The sequence below is a fragment of the Cucurbita moschata genome, unplaced genomic scaffold, assembly GCF_002738365.1.
Source record: "Cucurbita moschata cultivar Rifu unplaced genomic scaffold, Cmos_1.0 Cmo_Scf00002, whole genome shotgun sequence".
NCBI lineage: Eukaryota > Viridiplantae > Streptophyta > Magnoliopsida > Cucurbitales > Cucurbitaceae > Cucurbita > Cucurbita moschata.
The window spans coordinates 5948393-5973492 of record NW_019268518.1 but is presented as its reverse complement, the minus strand read 5'-3'; the positions used below and the strand labels follow the sequence as shown (position 1 = coordinate 5973492).

General features: G+C 35.9%; 5 protein-coding genes across 12 annotated transcripts; 2 read left to right on the top strand and 3 right to left on the bottom strand.

Moving 5' to 3' along the window:
- Window positions 1-539: 539 nt before the first annotated feature.
- LOC111463199 (glucuronokinase 1-like) lies at window positions 540-4093 on the top strand. Its single transcript, XM_023107055.1, has 6 exons — window positions 540-918; window positions 1333-1482; window positions 1963-2151; window positions 2234-2347; window positions 2736-2896; window positions 3509-4093. The coding sequence occupies exons 1-6, from the start codon at window positions 685-687 to the stop codon at window positions 3750-3752; spliced, it is 1092 nt and encodes a 363-aa protein (XP_022962823.1). The 5' UTR covers window positions 540-684; the 3' UTR covers window positions 3753-4093.
- A 1216-nt stretch (window positions 4094-5309) lies between these two features.
- Window positions 5310-10768, bottom strand: LOC111463181. 3 transcript variants are annotated; one of them, XR_002713836.1, is made up of 16 exons: window positions 10582-10768; window positions 9941-10095; window positions 9701-9812; window positions 9424-9576; window positions 8406-8510; window positions 7611-7694; window positions 7433-7548; window positions 7246-7347; window positions 7061-7174; window positions 6888-6944; window positions 6711-6777; window positions 6565-6618; window positions 6407-6484; window positions 6295-6330; window positions 6021-6194; window positions 5310-5612 (listed from the first exon to the last, which is right to left on the bottom strand). XR_002713836.1 is itself a non-coding variant. In XM_023107042.1 (15 exons), the coding sequence occupies exons 2-15, from the start codon at window positions 9958-9960 to the stop codon at window positions 6081-6083; spliced, it is 1209 nt and encodes a 402-aa protein (XP_022962810.1). In that variant the 5' UTR covers window positions 9961-10095; window positions 10582-10768; the 3' UTR covers window positions 5745-6080. The 3 variants fall into 3 exon arrangements, 2 of the variants coding, with proteins under 2 accessions (XP_022962810.1, XP_022962801.1); XM_023107042.1 differs by lacking the exon at window positions 5310-5612 and having other exon boundaries at window positions 5745-6194; window positions 6407-6481; XM_023107033.1 differs by lacking the exon at window positions 5310-5612 and having other exon boundaries at window positions 5814-6194.
- A 1295-nt stretch (window positions 10769-12063) lies between these two features.
- On the bottom strand, window positions 12064-17116 carry LOC111463508 (probable methyltransferase PMT9). The gene is made up of 8 exons (XM_023107469.1): window positions 16656-17116; window positions 16352-16516; window positions 16090-16272; window positions 15273-15867; window positions 14840-14952; window positions 14492-14712; window positions 13059-13392; window positions 12064-12304 (listed from the first exon to the last, which is right to left on the bottom strand). The coding sequence occupies exons 1-7, from the start codon at window positions 16899-16901 to the stop codon at window positions 13077-13079; spliced, it is 1839 nt and encodes a 612-aa protein (XP_022963237.1). The 5' UTR covers window positions 16902-17116; the 3' UTR covers window positions 12064-12304; window positions 13059-13076.
- An 858-nt stretch (window positions 17117-17974) lies between these two features.
- Window positions 17975-22110, bottom strand: LOC111430239 (E3 ubiquitin-protein ligase RGLG2-like). Of its 6 annotated transcripts, none has more exons than XM_023066406.1 (12): window positions 21981-22110; window positions 21050-21645; window positions 20760-20844; window positions 20527-20667; window positions 20335-20451; window positions 20142-20239; window positions 19808-19887; window positions 19594-19699; window positions 19282-19415; window positions 18882-19092; window positions 18370-18426; window positions 17975-18253 (listed from the first exon to the last, which is right to left on the bottom strand). In XM_023066406.1, the coding sequence occupies exons 2-12, from the start codon at window positions 21353-21355 to the stop codon at window positions 18173-18175; spliced, it is 1416 nt and encodes a 471-aa protein (XP_022922174.1). In that variant the 5' UTR covers window positions 21356-21645; window positions 21981-22110; the 3' UTR covers window positions 17975-18172. The 6 variants fall into 6 exon arrangements, with proteins under 6 accessions (XP_022922174.1, XP_022922184.1, XP_022922192.1 ...); XM_023066416.1 differs by having other exon boundaries at window positions 21050-21409; XM_023066424.1 differs by having other exon boundaries at window positions 21050-21399.
- Window positions 22111-23846: 1736 nt separating this feature from the next.
- LOC111430312 lies at window positions 23847-24475 on the top strand. Its single transcript, XM_023066526.1, has one exon. The coding sequence runs from the start codon at window positions 23913-23915 to the stop codon at window positions 24381-24383; it is 471 nt and encodes a 156-aa protein (XP_022922294.1). The 5' UTR covers window positions 23847-23912; the 3' UTR covers window positions 24384-24475.
- The last annotated feature ends 625 nt before the right edge of the window (window positions 24476-25100 follow it).

The window sequence follows — 25100 nt, the reverse complement described above, 5'->3', positions numbered from 1 at the left end:
CCCTTGATCTGGTGAAGGTTCTGTAGCGTGTCATGAGCATTGGACTAAAGGGCGGTTGAGCTACTCAAGCGAACCGCCCTACCTCGCTACAACATAAGGACAAAAGGGAGAAGGTTGTGAAGGTGACCTCGTTATCTACACATCTGGTAAGATGAATGGAGGATCAACTCGAGTTTTCATGAGCGTTGATAAACCTTAATTGCCATGAGTTTTGTTGGTTGAACGTAACTTATGTCTATAACCACACTCGTTGAGATTTACATTTATTATATGGTTTATTTTAATTCACCTAATCTTCTTAGTTTTTTTATTTTTATTTTATTTTTTATGGTTGTATAGTTGTTTTATGCGTAACATATATTCCTAAATGTATTAGAGTATAGGTATATTTAATAATATAAGATATATATTTTGGATACGAACTGGAAAATATATAATATAAGTAGCAAATATATTAAATATTATATATTTATAAATAAATATATCGAAGGAGATCCATAAAATATCATCGAGGGAAAAAGATGAAAGATGAAATAGTATATAAATTTAATCTTCTGTAAAATCCATATTGCGTCTTCTTCATTTCAACCGACAAAGTTCCATCCGACTTCCGAGGACTCTCGACGACGGAACAAGACGGCGACGCAAACTGAAGTTCCCAAAGAAGAAGAGTGAGAGAGTATAATGGAATCGAAGACATCGTCATCTTCTTCCTCCTCCTCCTCCTCTGTAATTGAGCACGAGGCCTATGCCAGAGTGGGACTACTGGGAAATCCGAGCGACGTTTACTACGGCCGGACCATTTCTTTTGCGTTTTCGAATTTCAAGGCCTCCGTCCAACTCCGGCCTTCTGATGAGCTTGTCATCACTCCTCATCCCACCCACGATCTTGTCCAGTTCAGATCCCTCGATCATCTGGTCCGTTTTTTCTCATATGCTATTGAAGTTGTCCATTGATTGGGTTAGATCTGGTTTTTTATTAGATCAGGTTAATTTCTCTGCAATGCACCTGGAGGGATTTGCAAAAAAACACCTTGCATTGTGGAGAATTCAATGAGCGATTGAAATTTTAGAATGTCTATTAAATTTGTGGTTTCCTTTTTCGGTGGCTGGTTAATAGTATTTTTGTATTTCCTGTTGTTATTGCTATTTCATTTTTAGATATCTAAAGATGAAATCGCCATAGAATTACATAGCACTGTATTTTGTTGATGCGTTGGAATTATTTAAATTTCATTTAATGAAATTCAATTGAGTTGTGATCTTGAAGTTTAAGTTAGCCAATATGTTTATGAATTCAACGGCGATTAAAAGTTGTTTGTTCTTTTACAGGTAAATCGATTGTCCAATGAAGGCTACTATGGTGGGGTGCGATTGCTTATGGCAATTTGTAAAGTTTTTTATAATTATTGCAGAGAAAACGGGATTAATCTTCATGCAAGGAATTTTACTTTGTCTTACGACACTAATATTCCTCGACAGGTATAGTGCCTTGCAATATTGCTGATTCATGAGTATTTGTGGTCATTGAAGTAGATGCTCTTGTTTCATGCTTAGTTGGTAAAATAGCAATGCATCAAGCTTACTAAACCTTTGGTAGTGTAGCCAATATGGATTTGTGTTCTTTTAATGGAAATGAAAAAGGTTCCTTCCTGAATTTTTGACTTAATTAATACTCAAATTTATAAAACCCAACAGGCCTGCCTATATTAAGCTATAAATGAACTCTTAGATTTGCGTAGTTCACTTTGATCTGTGATTTGCACACCAATGCATTCTTGCTTTCCTTGGCTAGTGCATTTTTAATGGTCATCGAGTTGAAGACTTCAGTTATTTCATGATATGATCGATTATCTTTAGCCTGCTTGTGTTTGTACCTATGCTAAAACTCATATTCCCTTATTCTGCAAATGGTTTGTTGACAAGAACCAAATGGCTGACGCTTTGATTTTGGCATTCCAGGCAGGACTTTCAGGTTCCAGTGCTATTGTATGTGCTGCCTTGAGTTGCTTGCTAGACTTCTTTGATGTCAGGCATCTGATTAAAGTAGAGGTCAGACCTAACCTTGTTCTTGCCGCAGAGAAAGAACTTGGCATTGTTGCTGGTCTTCAAGATCGTGTTGCGCAGGTTTACGGTGGCCTTGTTTACATGGTATAGCTACTAAAAACGTTGATATATTTATGAATATGGAAATAGATTGAATTTTTAATGATGTTTCTATCTGTTTCTGTAGGATTTTAGCCAGGAACACATGGAGCTTGGGCATGGCATATACACACCCATGGATATTAATCTTCTTCCTCCACTATATCTAATATATGCTGATAATCCAAGTGATTCTGGAAAGGTTTATATCTTAGTGGACCCCATAGTACATTTGTTCTCTACCTTTATTCATGTTCTAGCAGCTTGTTTGCTCTTGCATGAATAGGTTTTTTATCGAAGCCTAAAACTAATGCCATATTGCATCAGTAAAAATACTGGAGGAGTCCAACAATACTTTTCTGTTCTCCCCCCACCCCCCAATTATATGTTGTCATAAGCCTGCTAAGCATTCAATAGAACAGCAAGGAACATCAAAATGAACCGTAACCAATTAAATTTTGTTTGTCAGAGAGAGAATTTTCACATTCTTCAAATCTTACAGTTCCTCTGTAGATGGACTAAATCTTATGACTGCTGGAAATATGATCTCCAATACTAATCACTGTCATCCATGACCAATGCAAATGCAGGTCCACAGTACAGTACGGCAGAGGTGGCTTGATGGTGACAAATTCATTATATCATCAATGCAAGAAGTTGCTAGGGTTGCAGAAGAAGGAAGAACGGTTTTACTTGAGAAGGACTATTCAAAACTTGCAGCACTTATGAACCGCAATTTCGATCTTCGCAGGTTAGTGTCTACTTACTCAACAAATTTTAGACCCAATATTAGAACAATATGTCTCTCAAGTAAATTTTCAACTCCTAAACTATAAATAAGTTGCTTGTCTTCCCTTGCAATATTAATTGTACTTGGAGAAAATAATTTATGTTTATATGAGAATACCTTTTACAAGTTCAGTAATTTGGCCTACTACGCTGTTCTGAAATTAGTTGGATGGCCCAGTTGGTTATTTGAGATTTGCCCTCCAGGATGTCATCACTCTACAATCATGGAATTTCCACAAATAGTATTATTCTTTTTCAAGTCTCATTTTTAAACCATGTAACTTGGCTGGTTATTGCAACAGTAGCGATATCTGATCTTTACTTTTAGGGTGAGTTTGCCACGACTCATGATGATAGTGTCTTCTGAAACACTTCTCTTGGAAAGAGCACTAATTGAGTGCTTCTAGTGCGTTCTGTATACGCTTTCAAGTACTTTTTCAAGAACACTCTCAACAATTTAACCAAGCACATCAAATCCCTTTCCCTCAACCGAAAATTATGCTAACTCACCCTTACTCTTAGATAGCACGAGTTATTTACCGCTGTTTTTCCCTCCTAATTTCTGAACTCACAGGAGTATGTTTGGAGATGATGTTCTGGGTGCTTTAAACATTGAAATGGTGGAAATAGCCCGAAGAGTAGGTGCTTCTTCAAAGTTCACAGGCAGCGGAGGAGCAATCGTGGTATTCTGCCCTGATGGGCGTTCGCAGGTGGAGCTTCTGGAGGAAAATTGCCAGAAAGCTGGTTTCTTTATTCAACCAATTCAGGTGGTTCCTTCATGCTTAAATGAGGTTGATCTTAGAACACTTTCCAGTTAGATTACAAGAGGTTGCAATGAGTTTGGTAATTTTGGTTTGCTGAGGAAATATTAAAGTTGAATACATTATCAGTGAATATTTTGAATAAGTTACAGGAGCCTTTTTAAAATTCTTTTGAGAAGATTATAGGAACTGCTGAACTTGATAAATTGGTATTAGGCGTCTTGAAATCTTTCACTTTATGATGTATGTTCAACATTCATTTGATCAATGAATCAATACACTCACTTTCATTTACAGACATTAATGTGCAAATTTGTGATATATAGTTCAGAAAATAGTGGAAATTATATCAATTACTATCCAAGGGGTTGATCATTCCATCTCCAATCTTTAACCTGAAAAAAAAAAAAAAAAAAAAGAACCAACAACGAACATCCCCTCCCGCCCAACCCAGCCCACCGGAAATGTTTAGTGTGTCACAAACTAGCTCAGCCCACTTCAATGCGAAGTCATCTTCTCCAAACCTATTTCATGCCCTCCCTCCCATTTCTTCATTGGCTCTACACTCATGACTTCTTCCAAATCACTCACTCTCAAACATCAACCTTCTCCACAGATTCCGTAATTCACTCTCCCTCATCGCTCCGCAGATTCTCGACTACGATATGAATCATCAACCGACCGTCTTATCCTCCTCCGCCGCCTTCTCAGAGTCGACGAACACCCGCCTGAATCAGCCCCGACAACTCTCCCCAGCTCGAGTCCTCCAGGGATCCCACTTCCGAATTGGGTTTCGTGAGAGAGAAACTGTCTGGTAAGGAAGGGGCGTGGTCATGGATAAGGCTAAAAGGAAATATTATAAGAAAAGAAGGAAGAGGATGTATGTGTCCGATTCCGAGTAAGATAAGCGGCCACAGGATGATGAGGGATATGTATGTGTACGAGGCATCCTCCCAAATGGGACAGTGGTTTTGCTGAACAAACCTAAAGGTCAGTATGTGGTTTATGCCCTCCTCAGTTTATAATCACTAATTTGGTATCATGCTGATATTTTGTATCCATTCTTATGTTGGAAGTAAATTGCTCAGCATTTTTTATTTTTACAGAAATCAATATGATCATTGAACGTAGGGTGGACCTCATTTGCTATATGTGGAATACTCCGACGCCTAATCAAAATGAAAAAGGTACATTTCAGCTGTTTCATCTGCTTACTCAAGACGATTCACGATTTTATATTCAAACATTTGCCTATGGACTGAACTTTTCATTTTCTCAATCATTAGCATAATGTTTCTCAACATTCTGACAGTCTTGAGTTATTAAGCTAATTGCAAGGCGAAATTTCAATTGGGTTTCGTTCCTGATGAAAATTTATTTGTATAGCATCCAAATAAGAATCAATGGTCCAAATTATTATGCAGGTACCTCAGCGATAGCCCTGGGAGCACATCAACAGCTCTCCGAAGGGAGTCAATAGTAGGTCAGTTCAAGATTGTCTTTACATTTTATTTATTTAACTATATTAGCTCAACGCTCAAATTCTTTTGGAAAGCTCATTCTGATTGTCTCTTAGGGTATATTAATCTCTAACAGGCTCCAAAAAGAAAAACTTTAACAAGTAAAGCTGATCATATCAAAGTATATCCCCTTTTAAGTTCTTATACAAAGTATTTGCACTGGCTGTAGCTAAAATTTAGTATCCTAGACAATGTGATATTAGTATTATGATGTTGTAAAAGGTTCAATTTGTGTACTCAGGGTAGTCTTTTCTTTTTGTATGAAGATGATGCAGCCACGGAATTACAAAATTCCCGAAAACTTAGTTCATCAATCTTCATCACTGCAGCTTTGACACTACGGTACCTACTAGCTTTCAGTCTATGAATTCCTCGCTCGGGACAAATAGTTCCTTATCTAGTTATCACGAAAATATATATTAAAACATGTCAGTCATGAAGCTACATGATTATCAAGAAGATTTCTTCAGCAACTTCAGCAATAAACTAATGAGGGTTGAAGAATATTTATGAGGTTTGCCAGATTAGATGCAAAATCGTTCAATTGAATTAAATGAGAGCCAAGAACATCTAAAGAAAAATGGTTTAGAAGGCAACATAGAGAATTAAAGGGCTTGTCCATGCCTTCATAGATTATTCTACACATCTGACATGACAAAGCACCTTTTTAAGACTTTCATATAAATAGAGACCGTAATTCTCCTCTCACATGGAAGTCTTTTAGAGCTTAAAAAAAGACTGCCCAGTGGTATCAATTTTCCTAAACTGACTATTCAAATTCCAAGACTTCCAGAGAAACAATTACCAGTGCCATTACACATGATTTCTTCCAGTAGAAAGGGAAAGAATAGTTGCAGCCTTTTTCCTACGCTTGAGTTGAATTTGGCGGATCAATCCCCATTCCACGATAATAGGCATTCTCAGCATCAGACATCCGGATCCTAAAAATGTCCCATTCTTTTTTACATCTCTCTCTTACCTGAAAAATTCAAATTTACTATTAACATTAATTCTTAATGTTGTAAGGTGGGGGTGGGGGTGGGGGTGGGGTTGGAGGATGGAAGGCATCAGCTACTTACCCCTTCCCATGGTGCTCTCCCACCTTCTGCTTTCCCCTGTTGGAAGAGAACAGTTAAGAGTAACGTCTTTGTTATGGAATGGTAGAGAAGAGAGTTGAATGCGACGGATTACCTGATTCCCAAGAGAAGGAATACTTTGATGAACAATCCACTGAGAATCCACAACTCCTATTTTCTCATGAGCGGGCTGCTTTAAAGCACCAACAAGAAGTGATGAGTCTGTGAAAAAGATGAATATGTGAAATAATACAGGCAAGTGATCATACTAACTTCCACACATCTTCTTAAAGCAAAATCAAGACCCCAACCGTGAACCAAATCATTCTACAATATCCAAGGGAAAAATTATTTTAAACAAGCCAAAAACAAAATGAACTCAAGGCAACAGATCAGCGTATAAGTAGAAGAATCCAAACTTGAATCAAATGCCAAACACAGCGCCATGCATCGCGAGAAAACACAGTTGCCATGATTTCGACAAAACTGCATGGGGGTGAAGGTAAGAAAGAACTTCAGTGTATCTGTTAATATGAATACGGCAAAAGGTGAACATAAGTAAAAGAACTATATAAATAAAATCATTGATTACACACGCTGCACAAGGTGGAAGATGTGGATGAGTGCACCAACCGGGTTTTTCCTCAGTCTCCCTGCATTTAACCGAAGAGAAGTAAGAATGATCATGGATGCATTTCAATAAAACTACACGTGTACGGATATTTAAATGAATGATTAATTTGTAATTAAAATGAAAACGAGTTCTTACTTGTGAACTTCACTGTCACCTCTCCTTTTAGTCATCTGCCACGTTAACCCTTGATTTGGTTCTAAGCCAGGTTGCGAAATCTCCAAACCATGTTTTCTCACAAGTTTTAAATATCTGGAACAGACAGAAAATTATAACTTTTTTGGGTTTTCCCATAAAATTAGAGTGTGAGGTTTCGAACTTACTCTTCTGCGTTAAAATGCTCTACTCCTAGATCCTCATCCCAAACAAATATGTAGTCATAGGATGCCACAATGTCAGGATGCAGAAAACGCTTAGCATACCACCTAGGATTGAGTGTACATAGATGAGATCAAATAAAATTCTTTGCTACCTTGTATGGAAGATTATTGTAAGGAGCTTGTAACTGACCATTTAGTTTGCTTGCGGACACTCACATGGATTGCCTGCTTCGACCACTCTAAATCTTCCCAATCACTTGCTCGTCCATCATAGTGAAACAACAGAACCGTGAAGTTCTCTGAGAACTGTCAAAATACATCAGATATGAAGAGAGAAATGCAATAACATGCACACCTTCCAAACTCACCTTTTTAACTGCTGCATCAATATTCTTTTTCTGACCAAAACCAACCGTAAATGTTAACAGATACTTCGGTTTGATGGTCAAATCCTGGAAGTGAAACCACCAATAATAAATTCAGTTTGAAAACTAAAGAAATTTTGATTAACAGATGAGTGAAATATTTCATCAGTAAGATAAGGTCACACACGACTTCCCCTTTTCTAGCAATCATATTTATCATAATGATCTCAGATGTGCGAATCTTAACTTTGAGCTACCCATTCTAACATCTTTGTCCAAAAGGGTAACATGATGATCTTTTGTATTCCACGAAATGTATCAGCCAAAACGTTGTGAAAGGACACATATGGGAAAATATAATTCAAATCTTCTATTTAATGGATAAGAAAAAACATATTGGGAATCAACTTCACTCTTTGATGAAACTTCCAATCATTTCTCCCATTGCAGAACAGGCATACACGAAACAGGAATTGTTGCATATAAAAGGAGGTCGATCTGTGAATGGTGTCAAGCAGCATCCATAACCCCCCACCCCCTAAAAACATCATATATATAATTTTAACATAGTACATAAATCCACACAAAATTGGTCACTAATTTAATATCAATGAGCAATTTGCTCCTATCTCATAATTCTCCACTTTTTGTCAAATCTACAGTCAGACTATCAGTCCATTGGTCGAGTTTAAACTATTAAGCTAATACAAGTAAACAACATTAAAGGTACTCACTAGTTTTACACACAAGATTATTAGGCCAAATGCAAGTTGCAAAGCTTTTCTAGACAATGAGTACCTCGTTTGGCATGCCCCACAAACGCCGAAGGTTAAAATCAGATTCAGGCTCAACAATACCAGGTGGTAATCTTTCAGCTCCTCTTGGATTTGTAGGAACCCATATCTGCATCATCATCAAAGTTTCAACTTTCAATAGACAGCTCTAGCAGAAGAAATCAGAAATTAAGCACACACAAAGTTCTCCAGATTGCCATCTCATGCCAAAGTATGTACATGAATAAAGATATCCACAATTAATTTTCAACTAAGAAAACAAAGTTAATAAAAGTTCGATCACAACAGTATATAGTACTTTGTCACAGTGCGTAGTAACTAAGGAGACTGTTTATCTACTCTGTCCATGGAGCATTGTGCTTCAAGGGGAAAGTTAAGAAATCATAAATTTTTTGGGTTAAGATACAAAATTATATGAAGAATCTCACTTATTAAGCAGCCTTCCATCTCCAGAAGAATTTAGTCAAGTGTCTTAGAATTGCCTCCTTGTTGTCAAACAAATGATTGCACATGGATGTGCAAGAGTATGACCAAGTTTTCCTACCAAACTCTAAATCCTTGGTTTGATTGGGAGAAAAATCTCGAATAAGTACAGAGAGATTTCTCCATCCTATAGCTTATCTATTAGTAAAATTATTTTGCTTCACATTACTTTAATCTCCTTGATACTTTTATGCTAGCTAGCAGTAAGATTGTAAAGCCTCAGAAAGTACCAGTACTTTAGTCACAATGATCAAATCATTCTCAAATCCAAGAATAAAATTTGAAGTGAAATATGATAATCAAATTCCTTATCTTCAAAAAAAAAAAAATATATATATATATATATATATAATTTCAAAACAGACATGTCTCCCATAGTTAACATCATGTTCAGTCATAACTCAGTTTTAAAGTTCTAAAGAATACAAATAATTAATATCTTTATGTGAAACATATAAAAAATAGCTTGAAGATAAAACTTACGTAAATAAATTATGCTTGCATTCTACAGAAAAACAATAACTAAGTCAACGGTGCACCTTTGTCTCGTTCAGTGAATACTGAAAGGAGCCGCCTCTGCTACCCTTCAAAGAAGACCAAGCATTCAAGAATGCTTCAGTGGAGAGGCCTGAGTACTTGTCCTCAATGTAAGTGAGATCAATAGAAGGAATCAGGCTGGATGGGAAGTTTAGCTGCCAGAATTAAAAATAATAATAATAAGCTTTCTCACCTTCTAAAAATATGTGAGCCAAATCAATATGGATGAAATTAAACATATCATAATTAATAGAAAATGCCGAAAATAAAGTTTTCTACCTGGGATAATGAGAGTGTGGGAAAGGATACCCCTAAAAAGAACCCAAAAACGCCTCCAACAAATGTTGTAACTAGAATCCTCATTATCTCATTAGGATTTCTCATGTTTCCACTGCACATTAATACAAGTTGAAAATAAATATTCCATATGAAAAAAAAAAATTGCACACAATCGATGGCTAAAGGAAGCAAAAGCCCACATAATCTAATAAGAAAATAAGAGGTTGATTATGATTTAACCTGCGTGTAGGGTTCACCATACTGTCCAAAACGTTCAAGTTTCAAGTTTAAAAAGTATGTCTCTGAAATCTATCAGTGTAGGAACTAGGAATGACATTGAGTAATCAATTTACAGTTTCCAGAACGCCAAGCTTGAATCTGATGTCAAACCACGCCTGAAAAGATGAAAAAAGAGAGAAACCAACCTCTTAAGCAAAAAGTTGAATAATTAAACAAAGAGTTCGCAACTTGTCTACACTAGAGTTTCAGAAAAGTCGTGGCGACACCACAACGTATACGGCAAGCATCAAACGCGGTCACAATTGCCGGACGTCGCCCTGGTCTACAATTCACATTCTTAATTTTGTAGCCATTATAAATTCACTTGAACCGCCAACATTGCAATAACTAAGATTAACAACCAAGCTGGAAAAGACAGCACGAAGAAACAGCCCTCCACATTTAAACTCAATATTTGAAGACAGGCAAAAACACTAATACTGATTCTAAGGAAAAATAAATCACGGCAGGGAACAAATTTCGGGTCGTCCCATCAAGAAAACCAGGAATTGACAAACTCCATAGTTAGAAATTAGAAAACATGGGCGAAATCAGTTGATGCAAAACGAAAGTATAGCGAAATAATTCTGTGAAAGGAAAACCTTGAACGAGAAATCCTTCCAAACGACCGATCTTCGTCTACGAACAGGTGGAAAACCACCGATCTGATTGAAAAATGTGAACAGCGGTCAGAAATGCAGAGTCAGCGACGCAAATGAAAAGAAGGGTGAAAGAAGAGAAATGGTTGTTGATCTCCGAAGAAATCGAAGAAACAGTGGGAATTTTGAATTTAGGCCAACTTTGGTTATAACAACTTAGGCAAAAAATTTAATGCCTACTAATTTAGTTTTCATATTTTAAAATTTGTAATAATTTAATTTTGTTCCAAATTTTTTTAATTACATTTGACTATTACATATATTTTTACTATTTAATAATTTAGACTTTATAACTTATAAATTGATTGCGTTACTTTATTATTCATTAAGCATAACAAAATTTTAAATTGTTATAAATTTGAAGGTCCATTATCTAAATTGTTATACGAAAATTGAAAGTACCAAATAGATATAAACATGGGATCAAATTGTTACAGTGAGACAAAAAAAAATTATTTACACGTTTTATATTCTTGAAAATCTCTTTTATTTTGATCAAAATTTTAGAATGGTTTCATGTTTCTAAATTTTGGATTATAATATCAAATCGTGGATGTTTTAAATGATAATTGATGTATTAGGTTGCGAGCCCAAGGTAGAATTCTTCATTTGACTTATTTTGAATAATAGAGCCAATTGTAAGGTTCTAATAGAGAGAATATAACTATTTATACTCAATAGAACTATGACTCAATCATAGAGTATTATTTTCTAGAAATTAGAATCATCAATTGAAAAAAAAAAAAAAGTCTTCTTTTGGCACGAGTATAACGTGTGTACACGTAGAGTGGCATTGTATCATATTATGTTCAATTTTATGGAGCATATATTGTGTTAGCCAATTTGATAAACACTCTTCACCATTAGACTCAAAAACAATTAAATAGTGAACCATATTAATGACATTAAATGCATGAAATAACATTTCAACAATTTTAATTAAGAACTTTTCAAGATTGTAAGACTTAAAAAGAGGGAATTAAAGCTTGAAGACTGAATAGATAACCATTCAAACTCATGAATTGAATCTATAGTTCAACCAAAATTTTGGCAATTGACTTCTTAGTTGGTGCTCCACTCTTTTGCCCATTTTTTTAAATGAACTACAAGCTTCTGCCAATCAATTTGCTAACTTAGGAGCTATGTAGAATCCCTACATTTCTTTATATATGTATATCGACCACCCCGTATAGCCTAACATGAATATAACTCAATCCATAATATTCTAAAAATATCAGTGTTCAGATAAAAGAAATGTAAATGACAAAATAAAGACGTGGTTACTCATTAACAACGAAAATAAAATAAAATAAAATAGCTATCGGTCGACTCCAACCTAAAATTATTTGTTTAAAAAAAAAAAAAAAGGAAAATCTTCTTGTATGCAACTAAGCCAAAAAAGGATTTTTTTTTTTTTTTTTTTTCTTTTTAATGAGTATTGTCATTGTATTGCCTCCATCTGGTGCATTCTGCAAAATGACTATTTTCGTGGTGTACTTACTTGTATCATTCCATATTCATCTTCTTCTTCATCTTCAGCAACAATTACTGGGGAAGTCATTGGGAAAATGGCCACCGCAAATATATCTGTGGATCCAAGCTGCTCTCCAATCTTCATTTTCAACTCGGAGCTGAGGGCTAATAAATTATGTAATACTTGGTTTTCCTACAAGGGTAGACAAAAATGGCATTTTACAGAGAACAGAAACAGCTTTGAAGTATAAATTCATAATCTACCAGTGACCAGAAACAATCCTACTAATGAAGATGAAAAAGGAGAGATTCAAGGTTTCAAGTTGAAGTGCTTCTTTGGGATTCTCTCAATGGGAGCTTCTCTTATCTAAATAAAGAAAGTTTCTATCAAATTTTTTCTTAACTATGTTTCATCCTTTCTGACAATTGTATTCTGATATAACCATATGATTTTTGTCGTCACACCTTATTGGATAAAAGAAGCAGGCAGAACAAAAGCTAACAGTCTGCTTCAGATTGAAGACGGAAGTTTGAGATCCCACATTGGTTGGGGAGGAGAACGAAGTATTCTTTATAAGAGTGTGAAAACCTCTCCCTACGCGTTTTAAATCCTTGAGGAGAAGCCCGAAAGGGAAAGTTCAAAGAGGACAATATCTGCTAGCGGTGGACTTGGGCCATTATGGAGAGTGTTTCTTAAGACATACTAGAATTGAAGTACAGCAATCTCTAAGCCTGTTTTACTACAATTGTTCTCCTGCATTTGGGTATTCATCTGTCATTAATCTTCTTTTTTAACTTCAAATCTAAAGAAAGAGGAGCATTGTTTTAAGTGAGTGTGCCCTAGAAGATAAAAGCCCCTGCAGAAGCCAATAAGCTAAAAACGAGAGTTCGAGTTTACATAGTGACAAGCTGCAGAAAAGGGGGAAAATATATGCATATATATCTACCTGAAAAGTGCAGCAAAATCAAACTGTTGCTAATTCCTTCCCCCACAGCTTCTTTCTTGCAATTAGAACTCTTTCTTCTACTTCGGAAAGAGCATCAATCCTAGGTTCCACTTCTGATAACCATTCATCCCATCTTAAGGCTGTAACATACTTCCGTATATAGTTTATGACAGAAGGAACATCTCGTATAATGATAAATCCATCTGGCCTTAGAATCCGATCCATTTCGATTATTAGATCCTCCATACTGCAGCCACGAGCACTAATTTCCGAAAATACAGCCCATGCATGAAGAAGATCATAGGTGCGAGGATATGTGGAAAATGCTTCACACCTGTAAAACAAAGGAATCTGGATAAGGAAGGAACACAGACAGCAAAGGTAGCAAATAATATGTTTCGAAGTATTACGTACATCTACTGCCTGGTATTCTCTGGTTTCTATGAATAACATAGTCAATTTGATCCATAACTCAAGTAAAAAAAATGCATGTTGATCGGTAGACTAATCCAAGTAACCAAGTGCATCCAAGATGCAGCTAAGAAGCAAGTAGCTTTCTATTAGTTAGGAATTAAAATTAAGACACCATATTTGAAGCCTCCAAAGAATGAGATTATAAAACAAAAGAAAGAAAAAAATTACTCAAATATGAGCGGATGAAGAATCTTGATAAGGTTGAAAATATAGAAGTCGAAGAAACAGTTCTATGCAAAGTTGAATGATGAGTGATTACAACTTCCCAAATATTACAATGTAAGGCCAGATAACTACAGACTCTATGTCAAGATTACACGCATCAGCAACACTGTGTCTACGACCAGAACTAACATTGTGTCTACGACCAGAACTGGCGAATGTCGAACCACCAATCTTGGTACCCTCTGAATGATCCAAAGTCAACACGCATGCAATTTTTCAATTACTAAAATACAAAGCCAGATGACTGCAGACCTTTTTAAGATCAATGGTACTTAGAAAATCATACATAAATACATCCAGCTTTATCAAGCTATTTATGCTAACCTAGAAGTTCCTTTTATTTCATTCATCAATTTTCCATTGTTAGAAAAAAAAATATTAAACTAGAAGCTTGGTGTGGCATGCATCATATTTGCCTTAATGTTGCTGCATTCTTCACTAAATGTTTCAGTAAAAGACCAATCCAACAATTTTCAGGATGGACAAATAATTCAGATTCATAGTATGATTAGATAGAATCAGTGAAAATTAGATAGAATCAGTGAAAATAAGACAGCAAGACGCAATGAAAGAAGCCATTGTATTAAATAATCGATAAAAAAAAGTAATAAAATAACATAAGTAAATTGAATAACCAAAAACCAATTCAGTGTCGAGAAAAAGGAATGGCAAGAAGATAATGTAGCAGATTTAGGTCCAAATTCAAGCTAGGAGTGACCAGGTAAAGTGCATACCAATCATGAACAGTTCCCAACAAGCCTCTATCATAAACAATCTTTAATTTTGCAGATGAATTGACAGGAGCAACATTCATCACCCAGACAGCTTCATTAACTAGTGCAGCAGCAAACCCCCCAAGATTGGAATTCATATCCATTACATTTCTGATGGAGTTCCTCTGTAAAAGAACTCTCATTTCTTTCCAATATTCTGCCACTCTAAGTTGCCAAACATTCTGCATAAATTGAATCTTTCCCTTAGGCTTCTAGAATGTCATAAGAAACAGTAAATAATAGAATAGCATTTGTTGCTGCTAATGTTTAAAAACAATGGAAGACATTGGCACCTTTAAAAAAACTTACACTGTCGTCTTTGAATTCTTCTGCACTGACACCAACTTCTTCAAGACGGGGAGGAGCTGAAGTAAGTCTACGTGGCCAAGGAATTAGTCCACTTCCTTTTAGCCTGTGCATTTCTGTTACATTGATATGTTCAAAGAGAAGAATGTAAATGAACATCGAGATATACACAAAAAGCAATATGCTTACGAAAAGAAAGTGAAATAAGCATACACAGCTATAGTTGATAGAAAGTCAAGGAAGACTGTTGAAATATGCAACTCCATTGCTTAATGACAGACATATTCTTGTGTATTTATAAATCAGAACATTTTTACAAAACCTTAAGAAAAAGAAAAAAGAATGAAACCACCTAAAACTGTGAGGATCAGTTAAGTAGAAAAATCTTAACAGTAAGAGTAGAGGGAATGTGGCTGAAAAGCATATTCACACTCACTTTTAGAGTATCGGGAAATGCATGCTTTCATTGACACGTTCCAACTCAAATCTGGATTATCTTCCAAATCACACAAAGGTGGAAGAGTCCCAGGAGCCCTTTTCAAATAACAGCTGTTAGACACTGGCTTAGCCCATACAACAGTTTGATCCTTTTTAGCAACAACTTTCCAGCACATCCTCCTCAGGAGGTCATTCATAGCAATTCCGATCCTTCTATTTTCTGGATCATGTGCATAAGCTTCAGGGGAGGAGTAAGCAAAATAACCTCCAGGTCTCAATAACCTGTCAAGTTCTAATAAGAGGATTCCATCTCTCTGTAGCCAATCAATTCGACATCGAGAACAATGAACCAACTCAAATGATCTACTAGGATAGGGGAGTCTTTTTGTTCCCAGAACACCAAGAGCTGATGGAATACCCCTCTCAAGTGCAAATTGTATTTGATTCTCGTGCACATCATTAGGAGCCAGAGACATAGCAATAATATCGTGTGAAAGAAGATATGCTCCAAAACTTGCAACCCCACAGCCCACATCTAGGACATTCCGTAAATTTCCACCATTGTGGAGCTTATCACCAGGGAACTTAAGCATCTACACGCATAAGAAGAATAGTAAGCATTTTACAAAGAGAAATGAATCTCATGCCCGTGGGTTGGGTTACCACACATTATCCATTCATTTGCAGAAAGAAAAAAAATGAACCTAGAAGCAAATTCTGCCACTTGGGAAGTTGTCAAATTACTCAAATTTGAGATTAATATTTACTCTACGACACCTCAAGGATTGACAATGGAAAGAAAAAAAGTAACTCGCCTTCGCAAGTGCAATGATATACTTATCAGCTCCATAGTGAAAATGAGTGCCACCTCCAGGAAAATTGATCTTATCCCCATTCACAACCATCCAGTTCTGGTCTGATTTTTCTTGTGCAAGGTGTGTATGCGGTATGTTTGCCTTCCACACTTCATCCCTACTCGCTGGCCATCTTATTGGGATCTGAAACTCTAATTATAATTACGTTGGAATCAAACTATTCTATAAGTAGCTATTGTTTACATTACTACAAATAACCAACCTTGTAACCAGTAGGAGGAGGAATGAGACAATTATAGCGGCGTTCAGGAGGGGGGCAATGCCGCTCATAGTGCTCCATCAAACTCAAATTGAGCTTCAATTTCAATTGGTAAATAAGGTTTCTATCCAAACAAGGTATCAACTCTGAATACCGTTCATCACAGATCTGAAAGGGCATAAAGAAGCAAGCATTTCAGCTCAAAACAAAAACACAACAAGAAAACCGATTCAAGAACCGAAGCACATTTCCAGGGTTCCACTTCACCAAAATTGCAAAAACAAGAATTCAAGGAAGTGATGCTTACAGGAATGCTCCCAGGGACGTCGAGATTCAGCTCCGGAAGTTCATGCAAGTGACCCACATCGCGACTGACACCGACCGCACCAAGAACCGGATCAGAGCCGAAGGAATCCTCGGCATCAGATCTACGCGAACTGGGTGCGAGAGAGGATCCATAATAGAGACAGAGGAGGGCGAGAAGAAGGATGAGGCAGAGTAGAAGGAGCTTAAGTCGGCGAGTGGGGGAAAGGGAGTGGGTCTTGTGCTTCATTACTACAGGTACAGGGCGAAAGAGATGAATCAGGGGAAACAGAGTGAAGATTCAGAATCAGAGAAAGGAAAAGGCGTGAAGAAGAAGAGTGAAAGGCATGAGATTTCGCTATCGTGGGATGCCGAAGAGATTGAATGGATTCGCGTGTACAGTACGTACTTAATTCTCACTGTTGAATGTTCATCGTATTTTCGCCATGCCAGAGGGCCCCTAATTGCAACACTTATCACAAACTTAATTCAAAGTATTTTAATTTTATTTATAATGCTAACTTAAATTCATAATATTTAACTTTATTAATAATTCTCTTAAATTCACAATATTTAATTTTATTCAAGGAAAAAAATAAAAGTTACTAGTTATCAATCATTTTTCCTAATACTGTAAAGTGCAATATTTGGAAAAAGAAAAAAAATAATAAATGTTTTACCAAAAGATATATATCAATTTTAATTTAATTCAATTCATAAGATCTACGTTTAATTTATCAAGACTTCAATTAACATCATGACAAATACATTCTAGAAAATACTAACATATACAAACTTATGGGTAACTGCTACATTGGTAATTGCTATCTCCCATTATGCCTTACCAATTCTAGAAAAATTCCGAATATAGGTTGAACTCAAAAACGTCTCGATTTGACTGATTTGGCATTGGGTTACAAAACCTCTGTTGCCTACCGTGCTAGACCTCCGACCAATTTGAGGTTAAAAAAAACATATCCATTTAAATGAGGTACGAAGAGGGACTGTAAAGATCTCTTAGTATTATAAACATCTTCCTTTCTTACTTCCATTTGTTCGAGTATATTAAAAATAGTTGAATTTTTTAAAAATTAGTATAAACTTTAAATTTTTAGAAATTAAAAATTCTCCGGATATATCATCCCAACAAATTTGTAGTACAAAATTCTCACCTTAACCCATACAAACGTAAATAGAAAACTTCACGAGAATGAAGATTGACATAGGTAGAAGACGAGGAGTCCGTACTGTATAACCTAAACATTCGAAACTAACTGGACGCAAATTTTTCAAAGAATATAATCTTAAACCAAGATTGCAATGGCATATACGAAATTAGGAACTTGGGAAGTTGTTCATTTTTCTTAACTACACAAATCAATGGCCAACTCGCATAGTATATATGAAGAATATAACCCAAACATCTCATATAACCCAATGCATTCAGAGACTGGACATGATTTCGGATAAATTAAGGAATAGATTACAAAGAATTTCAACAAAGCAGCAAACCAAGACGCCTCAGTAAAGCTTTATCCTGGTGTGAATGGCGCTCCTACATATGGGACATGTCTGGAGGTCTTGTCCACATTCACAACACGTCTGTAATGAACAAAACATTCATCATTCAAAAGCAAATTCAGTTCAGGATTATTGATTCATGTTCTGTTCCATAACATGTCAAACAAAAGTTGAGAGCGAAACAGCATTAATCTCACCTGGTGTCCACAGCCAAAAGCCATGTCCTTTGGATTGCTGAGGCAAATGGGGCAGATCTGTTCAAGATCAGTAGAAAGCTAGTCTCGTTAAACTTCATAGAAAACTAGTTTTTTCATTCATTTTTCAAAAAACATACTACTTTGATGAACACTTTTTGCCTATGTCATCAATTAGGAAAGATCCCAATCAAAATCTAAAAACAAAAAGGATAGACAGGAAGAAATAAGTAATGGATCGTGACAATCTCACATGCGAACATACGACACACGAAAGATGGTTACTGTTGCACAATTCAAAGCAACAAGTATGCTTTATTTGGATTGATGTTGAAGTGCAATTAGTATTCTTTTCAAACTATTCACTTGCAGGAAAATGTCATTTTCTTTCAGACTAAAAATTGCTCCCACTATGAAACTGATATTACATTGTATGATAAGCATGATTCGTTTGATTCTAGATATTAAGAAAAAGGGTGAAGAAAACATGACAGACAAGATAAAATTTGACAGACCTGATTATCATAAGTTGAGCTTGCTATAGAAGGAGCTGTACTAGTTCTAGTAAGATTTCGGCGTTCGGGGAAAGATGGCACACTTGGCTCATAACTGGAAGACAAGGTAGGCTTTGAATTACTGAAAGATTTTGAACTACCAAAAGAAGCTGCTGCGCCATAGACTGGTGGAGGAAGTGCAACTCTCTGAGGAGACACGCTTTTGTGATCACTGCTCGAGTAAACGAAAACGTCGTCCATAGGAAAAAAAGAAAACAGAAGACATTAGGATTGTTTCCGAGACCCATCAAAGATTTTATAGTTCTAAAACAAGTTCTGGATCAAAACTGAGGCACAGAATTAAAAGATAACACTAAACAATTACTTCAGATGCAAAAGAAAAACTGAAGCAGGAAATAACCTCTTCCCCAAAACACCAAGCTCCATTGTAGCCTTGTACTGGGAGGGAATCTCCATTAGTGCAGCAAGAGCAAACTCTGTTTCTTTCCGAGATGTAGGTATATTCTTTGACATAATTTCTGAGAAATTTACAAACTAGACAGCGGAAGAGAGAATTAATGAAAAATAAAACGGAACCTCGATGGCAGAGAGGACGAAAGAGGAAAGTATAGAACTGCAAAGCCTGCATCCGTGCATATAAGTGTATGCATATACATGTATATATAGGTATGTAAGTACGTATGTAGAGATGAATGAAACTAATAACACCAACCTGAAAATTATCAAATGCGCGTGATGGGATATTGTCGTCAAATTCTCTCATCATATCCCAGGGGCCATCTCCAACTCCAACTAAAACAATTGACAGAGGGAACTTGCTACAGTGAAATGAAAGCATATACTATTATTGCACGGAGAGACGTAGTGCTTAGAGCTGTGGAGAGTAAAAGCAGGGAGCAGGAGGAATGTAAGAGCTCCATTTTCACCTTGCTTCAACAATGGCATCAACAGTCTTTTGTTCCTGTGGACTAAGTGTCCCGCGTTCTGTATCTACACTTCTAGTCACCTGAGCATAGGGAAACACTTAAAAAATATATGAAGTAGCAAACAGATAATCCAATAATTTAAACGGTAAACGCTCAAGCCCACCGCTAACAGATATTGTCATCTTTGAGCTTTTCTTTTCGGGCTTTCCCTCAAGGTTTTTAAAATGCGTCTACTAGGGAGAGGTTTCCACACCCTTATAAAGAATGTTTTGTTCCCCTCTCCAACCGACGTGGAATCTCACGTAAACGCAGGAAATCAGACATTTAGACCTACCTGTCCATCTGCAATTATTAGCAAGACATGGTATTGACCTCCACTCTGCTCGACAATGGTCATGGCCATTTCAATAACAGGTGCAAATGAGGTCGGTCCTATCACAAAGCCAGGAGAATTAAAGATCAAATTCGATATCAAAGAGACAAGTCCTTCAAATATCAGAAAGACATTGTAGATGTATTAAACAAACCTGCAAGTCGTAGATGTGGGGCAATTTCTTGGTAACGACTCAATACTTCTTCAAATCCATTGCAAACTTTCTCCTCATCTGGGAAGAAACTGAAGACCTCTTGATCATGAGTTGATACTGCCAATTCAGTAAAGTGAGCGCCAACCCTTTTAATGTGTCAAGATCTTTGCAAAGAAAAGAAAAGATACCAACCATCTCCAAATCCAAAGCAGGGAATTAAGCTATCATCGTCAAAAGCAGCCAACGTTTTTCCAATAATTGATATGGCCTGTTGATAAGGATTTGGGTGGTCTCCAATATGATGTAGGCTCCGTCTATTAAACGACCTTGCACCTATTTGAAAATGTAAATGCCAAATTGGAATGACCCACTAAAAACAATAGCCCATATATTGCAAGCAAAAAAGAAAAGAATTAATGCTTCACCTGTCCACTCATTGCTCTTGGTGAAATCAATGCCAACAATAAGATTGGAAGACTCGAGGCCAGCAACTCTAAGAGCCTGTGTTACCTGAAAAGGACTGAAGATTACTTCATCTCTCTAAGAACAAAGCAAATCCCCTGATTACAGGGTCGATTATCCTTTAAAGTTCCTTTATAAATGAGATAAACAACAGATGTAAATGAAGCGTAAAGAAGAAGATTCAACAGACCACTCCATAAATGTAAAGTATGCATCAATTCCCATTCAAATCCTAAACCCATTTACAAATTACCTCTTCTAACGAATGGTAATCATCAGCAATCATCGAGTATCTCCTATCCAATCTCCTGCCATTATCGACGTTCCCATAGGCCTCTTGAGGGGATGTATAATACTGCTGGGAAGGATAGGTTGGCTGAGGCATATAACTTGGGGTCTCATGTCCATATGAAGATTGAGAATACGATTGCTGAGGCCTATGACTTGGGGTTTCATGTCCGTATGACGAATGAGAATACCCACCGCGATCCCACGAAGAAGAAGAAGAAGAAGGAGTTGAGCGATAGAACGAGGCCTCCCTTGAACTTTTGGCCCCCATCAAGCAAAATAAAAGGTCTATACAGAAGAACCCAACAAATCCTGCTATATGAATCTGAATGCAAGATACAAAGATCGCAGGCAAATCAAAATCCAAGGAATTATTACAATATAGTGGACAGAAAAGAAAATACACCTCCTAATTAAACACTGCAGATGCGTGTAATAATTGAAGGACGAGGTGTGTGGGAATGAATTGAAAACGAATTCAACAAATCAAAACAAACGGCGGCACCTATGACTTGTTCATGTAAACCCGTGAAACCGAGCCGACGTAGAAGATAGTCTTATCTGCAGACAACTCAGCTACATCCCTTAATTTACGACATTGAAAACAGCCAAATATAGGACGTAAACAAACACAAATTTCACTCAACACAGCACAACCTAAACAGAAAAAGGAACGCCCCCCAAAAACATTGGTGGGGTTTTCTAATTTTTCATCAACGATTTGAGTTTTGTAACCAGCATAGCCAATTATTAGCGATCACTTCGAGTAAGCCTTGGCAAATCGAGAACCCAAAATCCCAGATTGAGAATAGTGTCTAGAATAAGCATTTTAACAAACATCTTGTTGACGATTTTCTAAGAATTGATGCAAAACATAACCAAAAAAATGAAAATACCTCAGCAGGGAGCAGATGAAAATTGGAGCATCTTTAGAAATGGATGCACGGGTTACACAGTTCTAGAAGAAAAAACAATGGATTTCAATGGCGGATTTGTGTAGTGGAGGGAGGCATCTTTTAAAATACGGGATTCTGGATTAAATTATAACTGTCGCTCGGCGCGAAATCAGAAGAGAACAAAAAAAAATTAATATTGATCTCAAATTTTATTTTTCTTTTTTGTTTTTGTTTGGTTTAATTAATGAAGAAGAATCTTAATAAAACTAATTAATTGATTAGATAGAAATTAAATTTTATTAAATTTTTACAAAAGGACAAATTTAAATTATTGAAGACATGGGATGCTTTATAATATAAAAATGGAAAGATTTTAGGATAGTGGAGAGTGTCACAGTCGATTCAATTAAAATATTTATAAAAAGAGATTAAATATTTTATGATTTAGTAGAATACTCATACTCACATGTGTTCGTGACAATAATTTGAATCAAATCATTTATAGCAATTACGAAATATGTCATACTAATAGAATTATTAGACATGATACCCAACTTTATCCATACATTATAGATCATTTAAGTTATTACGTCAATAACGTATTATTCAAGATTACATTAACAATTTTAATTTTTCATAAAACGAATCGTGTTAAATTGAAAATAAAATAATCAAAATTATTATTAAAATTAAATCATTAAACGCACGATTTAATGAAAAAAAAAATCCAACAAAATTCAAGTGTACACTTTATTAATGCTCCTATATTATGCGTAATAGATAAATTTATGGTTGAATGTCATTTTAATATAAGTGACATTTTAATGAATCTTAGGTTTAAGATGGATATGTATGATTTATTGTGATTCATAATTTGCATTTAATTATACGATAAATGTGGCGCTTGAACATGCTTATATGTCGTGTATTATGAAGTCAGTTCAAAACGTCATGCAAGTGTGTGAGTACATGCCGATACGTAAATGATGATAGTATAACAATTAGTCTAACTTTGCTAACTGGGGCCAGTTTCCCTCTCGATTAAGCGCCACCACATAATTAACACATCAGCTGGATAAATTTAGTATTAGGGTACGAGGGTATTTAAGATTGTGCTCATATGTGGTCTCCAAAAACAAAGGAAATGAAAGGCATAGTGTTGGTGTGAATATTAATGGTTGCAATTAATATGCATGACCATAATATAAGACGCGTAATATTAATGCTTGGTTTGGTTTGGTTGGCCTTCTCTATCATGCTTCGTGTTAATGTTGTGTCTTCTATTTAATTAATCCTAATTAATACTAATCCACTTTCACGGTGATTATCGTTGATGCATAGATTTAGTTATAGTAAACGACTCTAATCAGCATGATTTGACTGAAAGAAGACGAAAACGTCTATAAAACAAGCAAATTGCACATTAGTTTGATGTTTACTAACAAATGCCCAATCAAATATTTAGTTCGATTTAAAGAGTATCAATATGCTGCTCGTCCCTAGGAACCTTGGTCCGCTTGCTAGGCTTGCTTAAGGGTCCTTGCCTCACTTGGACTTTGCTCGACCATGTGGGTTTGGCCTCGATCAACAGAGTTGATCATGCTCGAGTCGAGCATTGGTTCATCTAAGCTAATTTCAAATTTTATTGTATCCACTTAACCCATAATAATAGACCATAGTTATGGCTTCTCCAACTACAAATAAATAAATAATGGCTTATATATAATGAAAATGAATTGAATCGAACTTTATTTGTATTCAAGAAATGCATGTGAATTGACTTTCTTAAAAGAAAGAGAAAATAAATAAATAATAAATAAATATATATATATACATATATAAAAGAAAGCAAAACCCTCCGCACCATATGAATCCCAACGTCCAGTTGCCAATCCATTAAATGCTCTCAACGATCGATCTCTCTTCCTATTAATGCCCTCTCACTTCACTGCTTCTCTTCTCAAACTCAGCGAATCCGCCATGCCGGACCTCGACACAACCGCGCCGCCAGGCAAGTTCCGGTACCGGAGGCTGAGATACAGCGAGGAATTTGAGGAGGCGTTTGGAAGATCGAGGCGAGGAGAAGCGAGGAGGAGGAGGAGATTCGTCGGAAGATCGAAGCGGTGGTTCAGAATCAGAAGGGCTTCGATTGGGAGGAGGTTGAAGAAGCTCAGAGTTCCAAGCCTGAGAAAGCTGTTGAGAAGGAAATCGCGGCTGGTGACGGCCATGAGAGGCTCGATTGCGAAGGTTGTGAAGAGGTTTAGGGAAGGGGAAGCGTATTTGGGGGATCTTTTTGCTGGAAATTATTTGTTTCTTCAGGTGAATCCCAGCTCCATCAAATGCCATAAAAATCACCATTCTGCCCTTCAAAATTTCGCCCCAACTTATTCCCTCAACCTCTAACTAAATATTTGTATTTTTTTTTTCCCCATTTTAAATTATGTTTTCTTATGAGTTATCAGATCTCTGGTTTGAATGTGAAGTAGTTTGATGAATCCTATTGTCTTTTCTTTTTTTTTTTTTTAATGGAAAAATTTGAAGCATTAAAGTACAAAATTCGTTTAAAATAAAGTGAATATAAAAATTTAGTGTTTTAATTTGAGTATGAGTATGGCCATTTTATATAAATCATTTAAGATGACGTTGATAATTCATTTACCTTTTTAGGGATTATATATGTGGACCATATTTAATACATGAAAAAACAATTTTTTAAAATAATATAATTTTCACGTAATAAATTTTTAGAGAATGAAGTCATTAAAATAACCAAATTCTTGATTTTATTATGAGTTTGCTTCACATTAATTTGTTTATTTTTTATTTTATAAATATTATCCAATTAAACCTATATAACTTTTAAAACTTTTTGTCGCAATAACTTGACGTAAAGACCTATTTGGTTTACTTTTTATCATTAAAATTACGTAAATTAGCTATTTTCTCTAACACATATTTTATGCTTATTATTGAATTTTAGCTATTTTCTCTTACACATATTTTATGCTTATTATTGAATTTTTAGTTCAAACAAGAATGGAGATTTAATATCTAACATGTAACATCTTAATCAATAAACTTAGGTTGGATAGTACATTATTACAATTATTACAGTAAGCG

Coding starts and splice junctions, on each gene's coding strand:
- LOC111463199 (XM_023107055.1), top strand. CDS start 685: ATGGAATCGAAGACATCGTCATCTTCTTCCTCCTCCTCCTCCTCTGTA. Junction 919..1,332: donor TCAGATCCCTCGATCATCTG/GTCCGTTTTTTC, acceptor GTTCTTTTACAG/GTAAATCGATTGTCCAATGA. Junction 2,348..2,735: donor ATCCAAGTGATTCTGGAAAG/GTTTATATCTTA, acceptor ATGCAAATGCAG/GTCCACAGTACAGTACGGCA.
- LOC111463181 (XM_023107033.1), bottom strand. CDS start 9,960: ATGGTGAACCCTACACGCAG. Junction 7,549..7,610: donor TTGATGCAGCAGTTAAAAAG/GTGAGTTTGGAA, acceptor GTATTTTGACAG/TTCTCAGAGAACTTCACGGT. Junction 6,195..6,294: donor GGAGAGCACCATGGGAAGGG/GTAAGTAGCTGA, acceptor TGAATTTTTCAG/GTAAGAGAGAGATGTAAAAA.
- LOC111463508 (XM_023107469.1), bottom strand. CDS start 16,901: ATGAAGCACAAGACCCACTCCCTTTCCCCCACTCGCCGACTTAAGCTC. Junction 16,273..16,351: donor CTCCTCCTACTGGTTACAAG/GTTGGTTATTTG, acceptor TTAGAGTTTCAG/ATCCCAATAAGATGGCCAGC. Junction 14,713..14,839: donor AAGAATTCAAAGACGACAGT/GTAAGTTTTTTT, acceptor CAATTTATGCAG/AATGTTTGGCAACTTAGAGT.
- LOC111430239 (XM_023066406.1), bottom strand. CDS start 21,355: ATGGGGGCCAAAAGTTCAAGGGAGGCCTCGTTCTATCGCTCAACTCCT. Junction 20,845..21,049: donor ATTACCATTCGTTAGAAGAG/GTAATTTGTAAA, acceptor AGTCCTTTTCAG/GTAACACAGGCTCTTAGAGT. Junction 19,093..19,281: donor CTTGGTGTTTTGGGGAAGAG/GTTATTTCCTGC, acceptor TTACTCGAGCAG/TGATCACAAAAGCGTGTCTC.
- LOC111430312 (XM_023066526.1), top strand. CDS start 23,913: ATGCCCTCTCACTTCACTGCTTCTCTTCTCAAACTCAGCGAATCCGCC.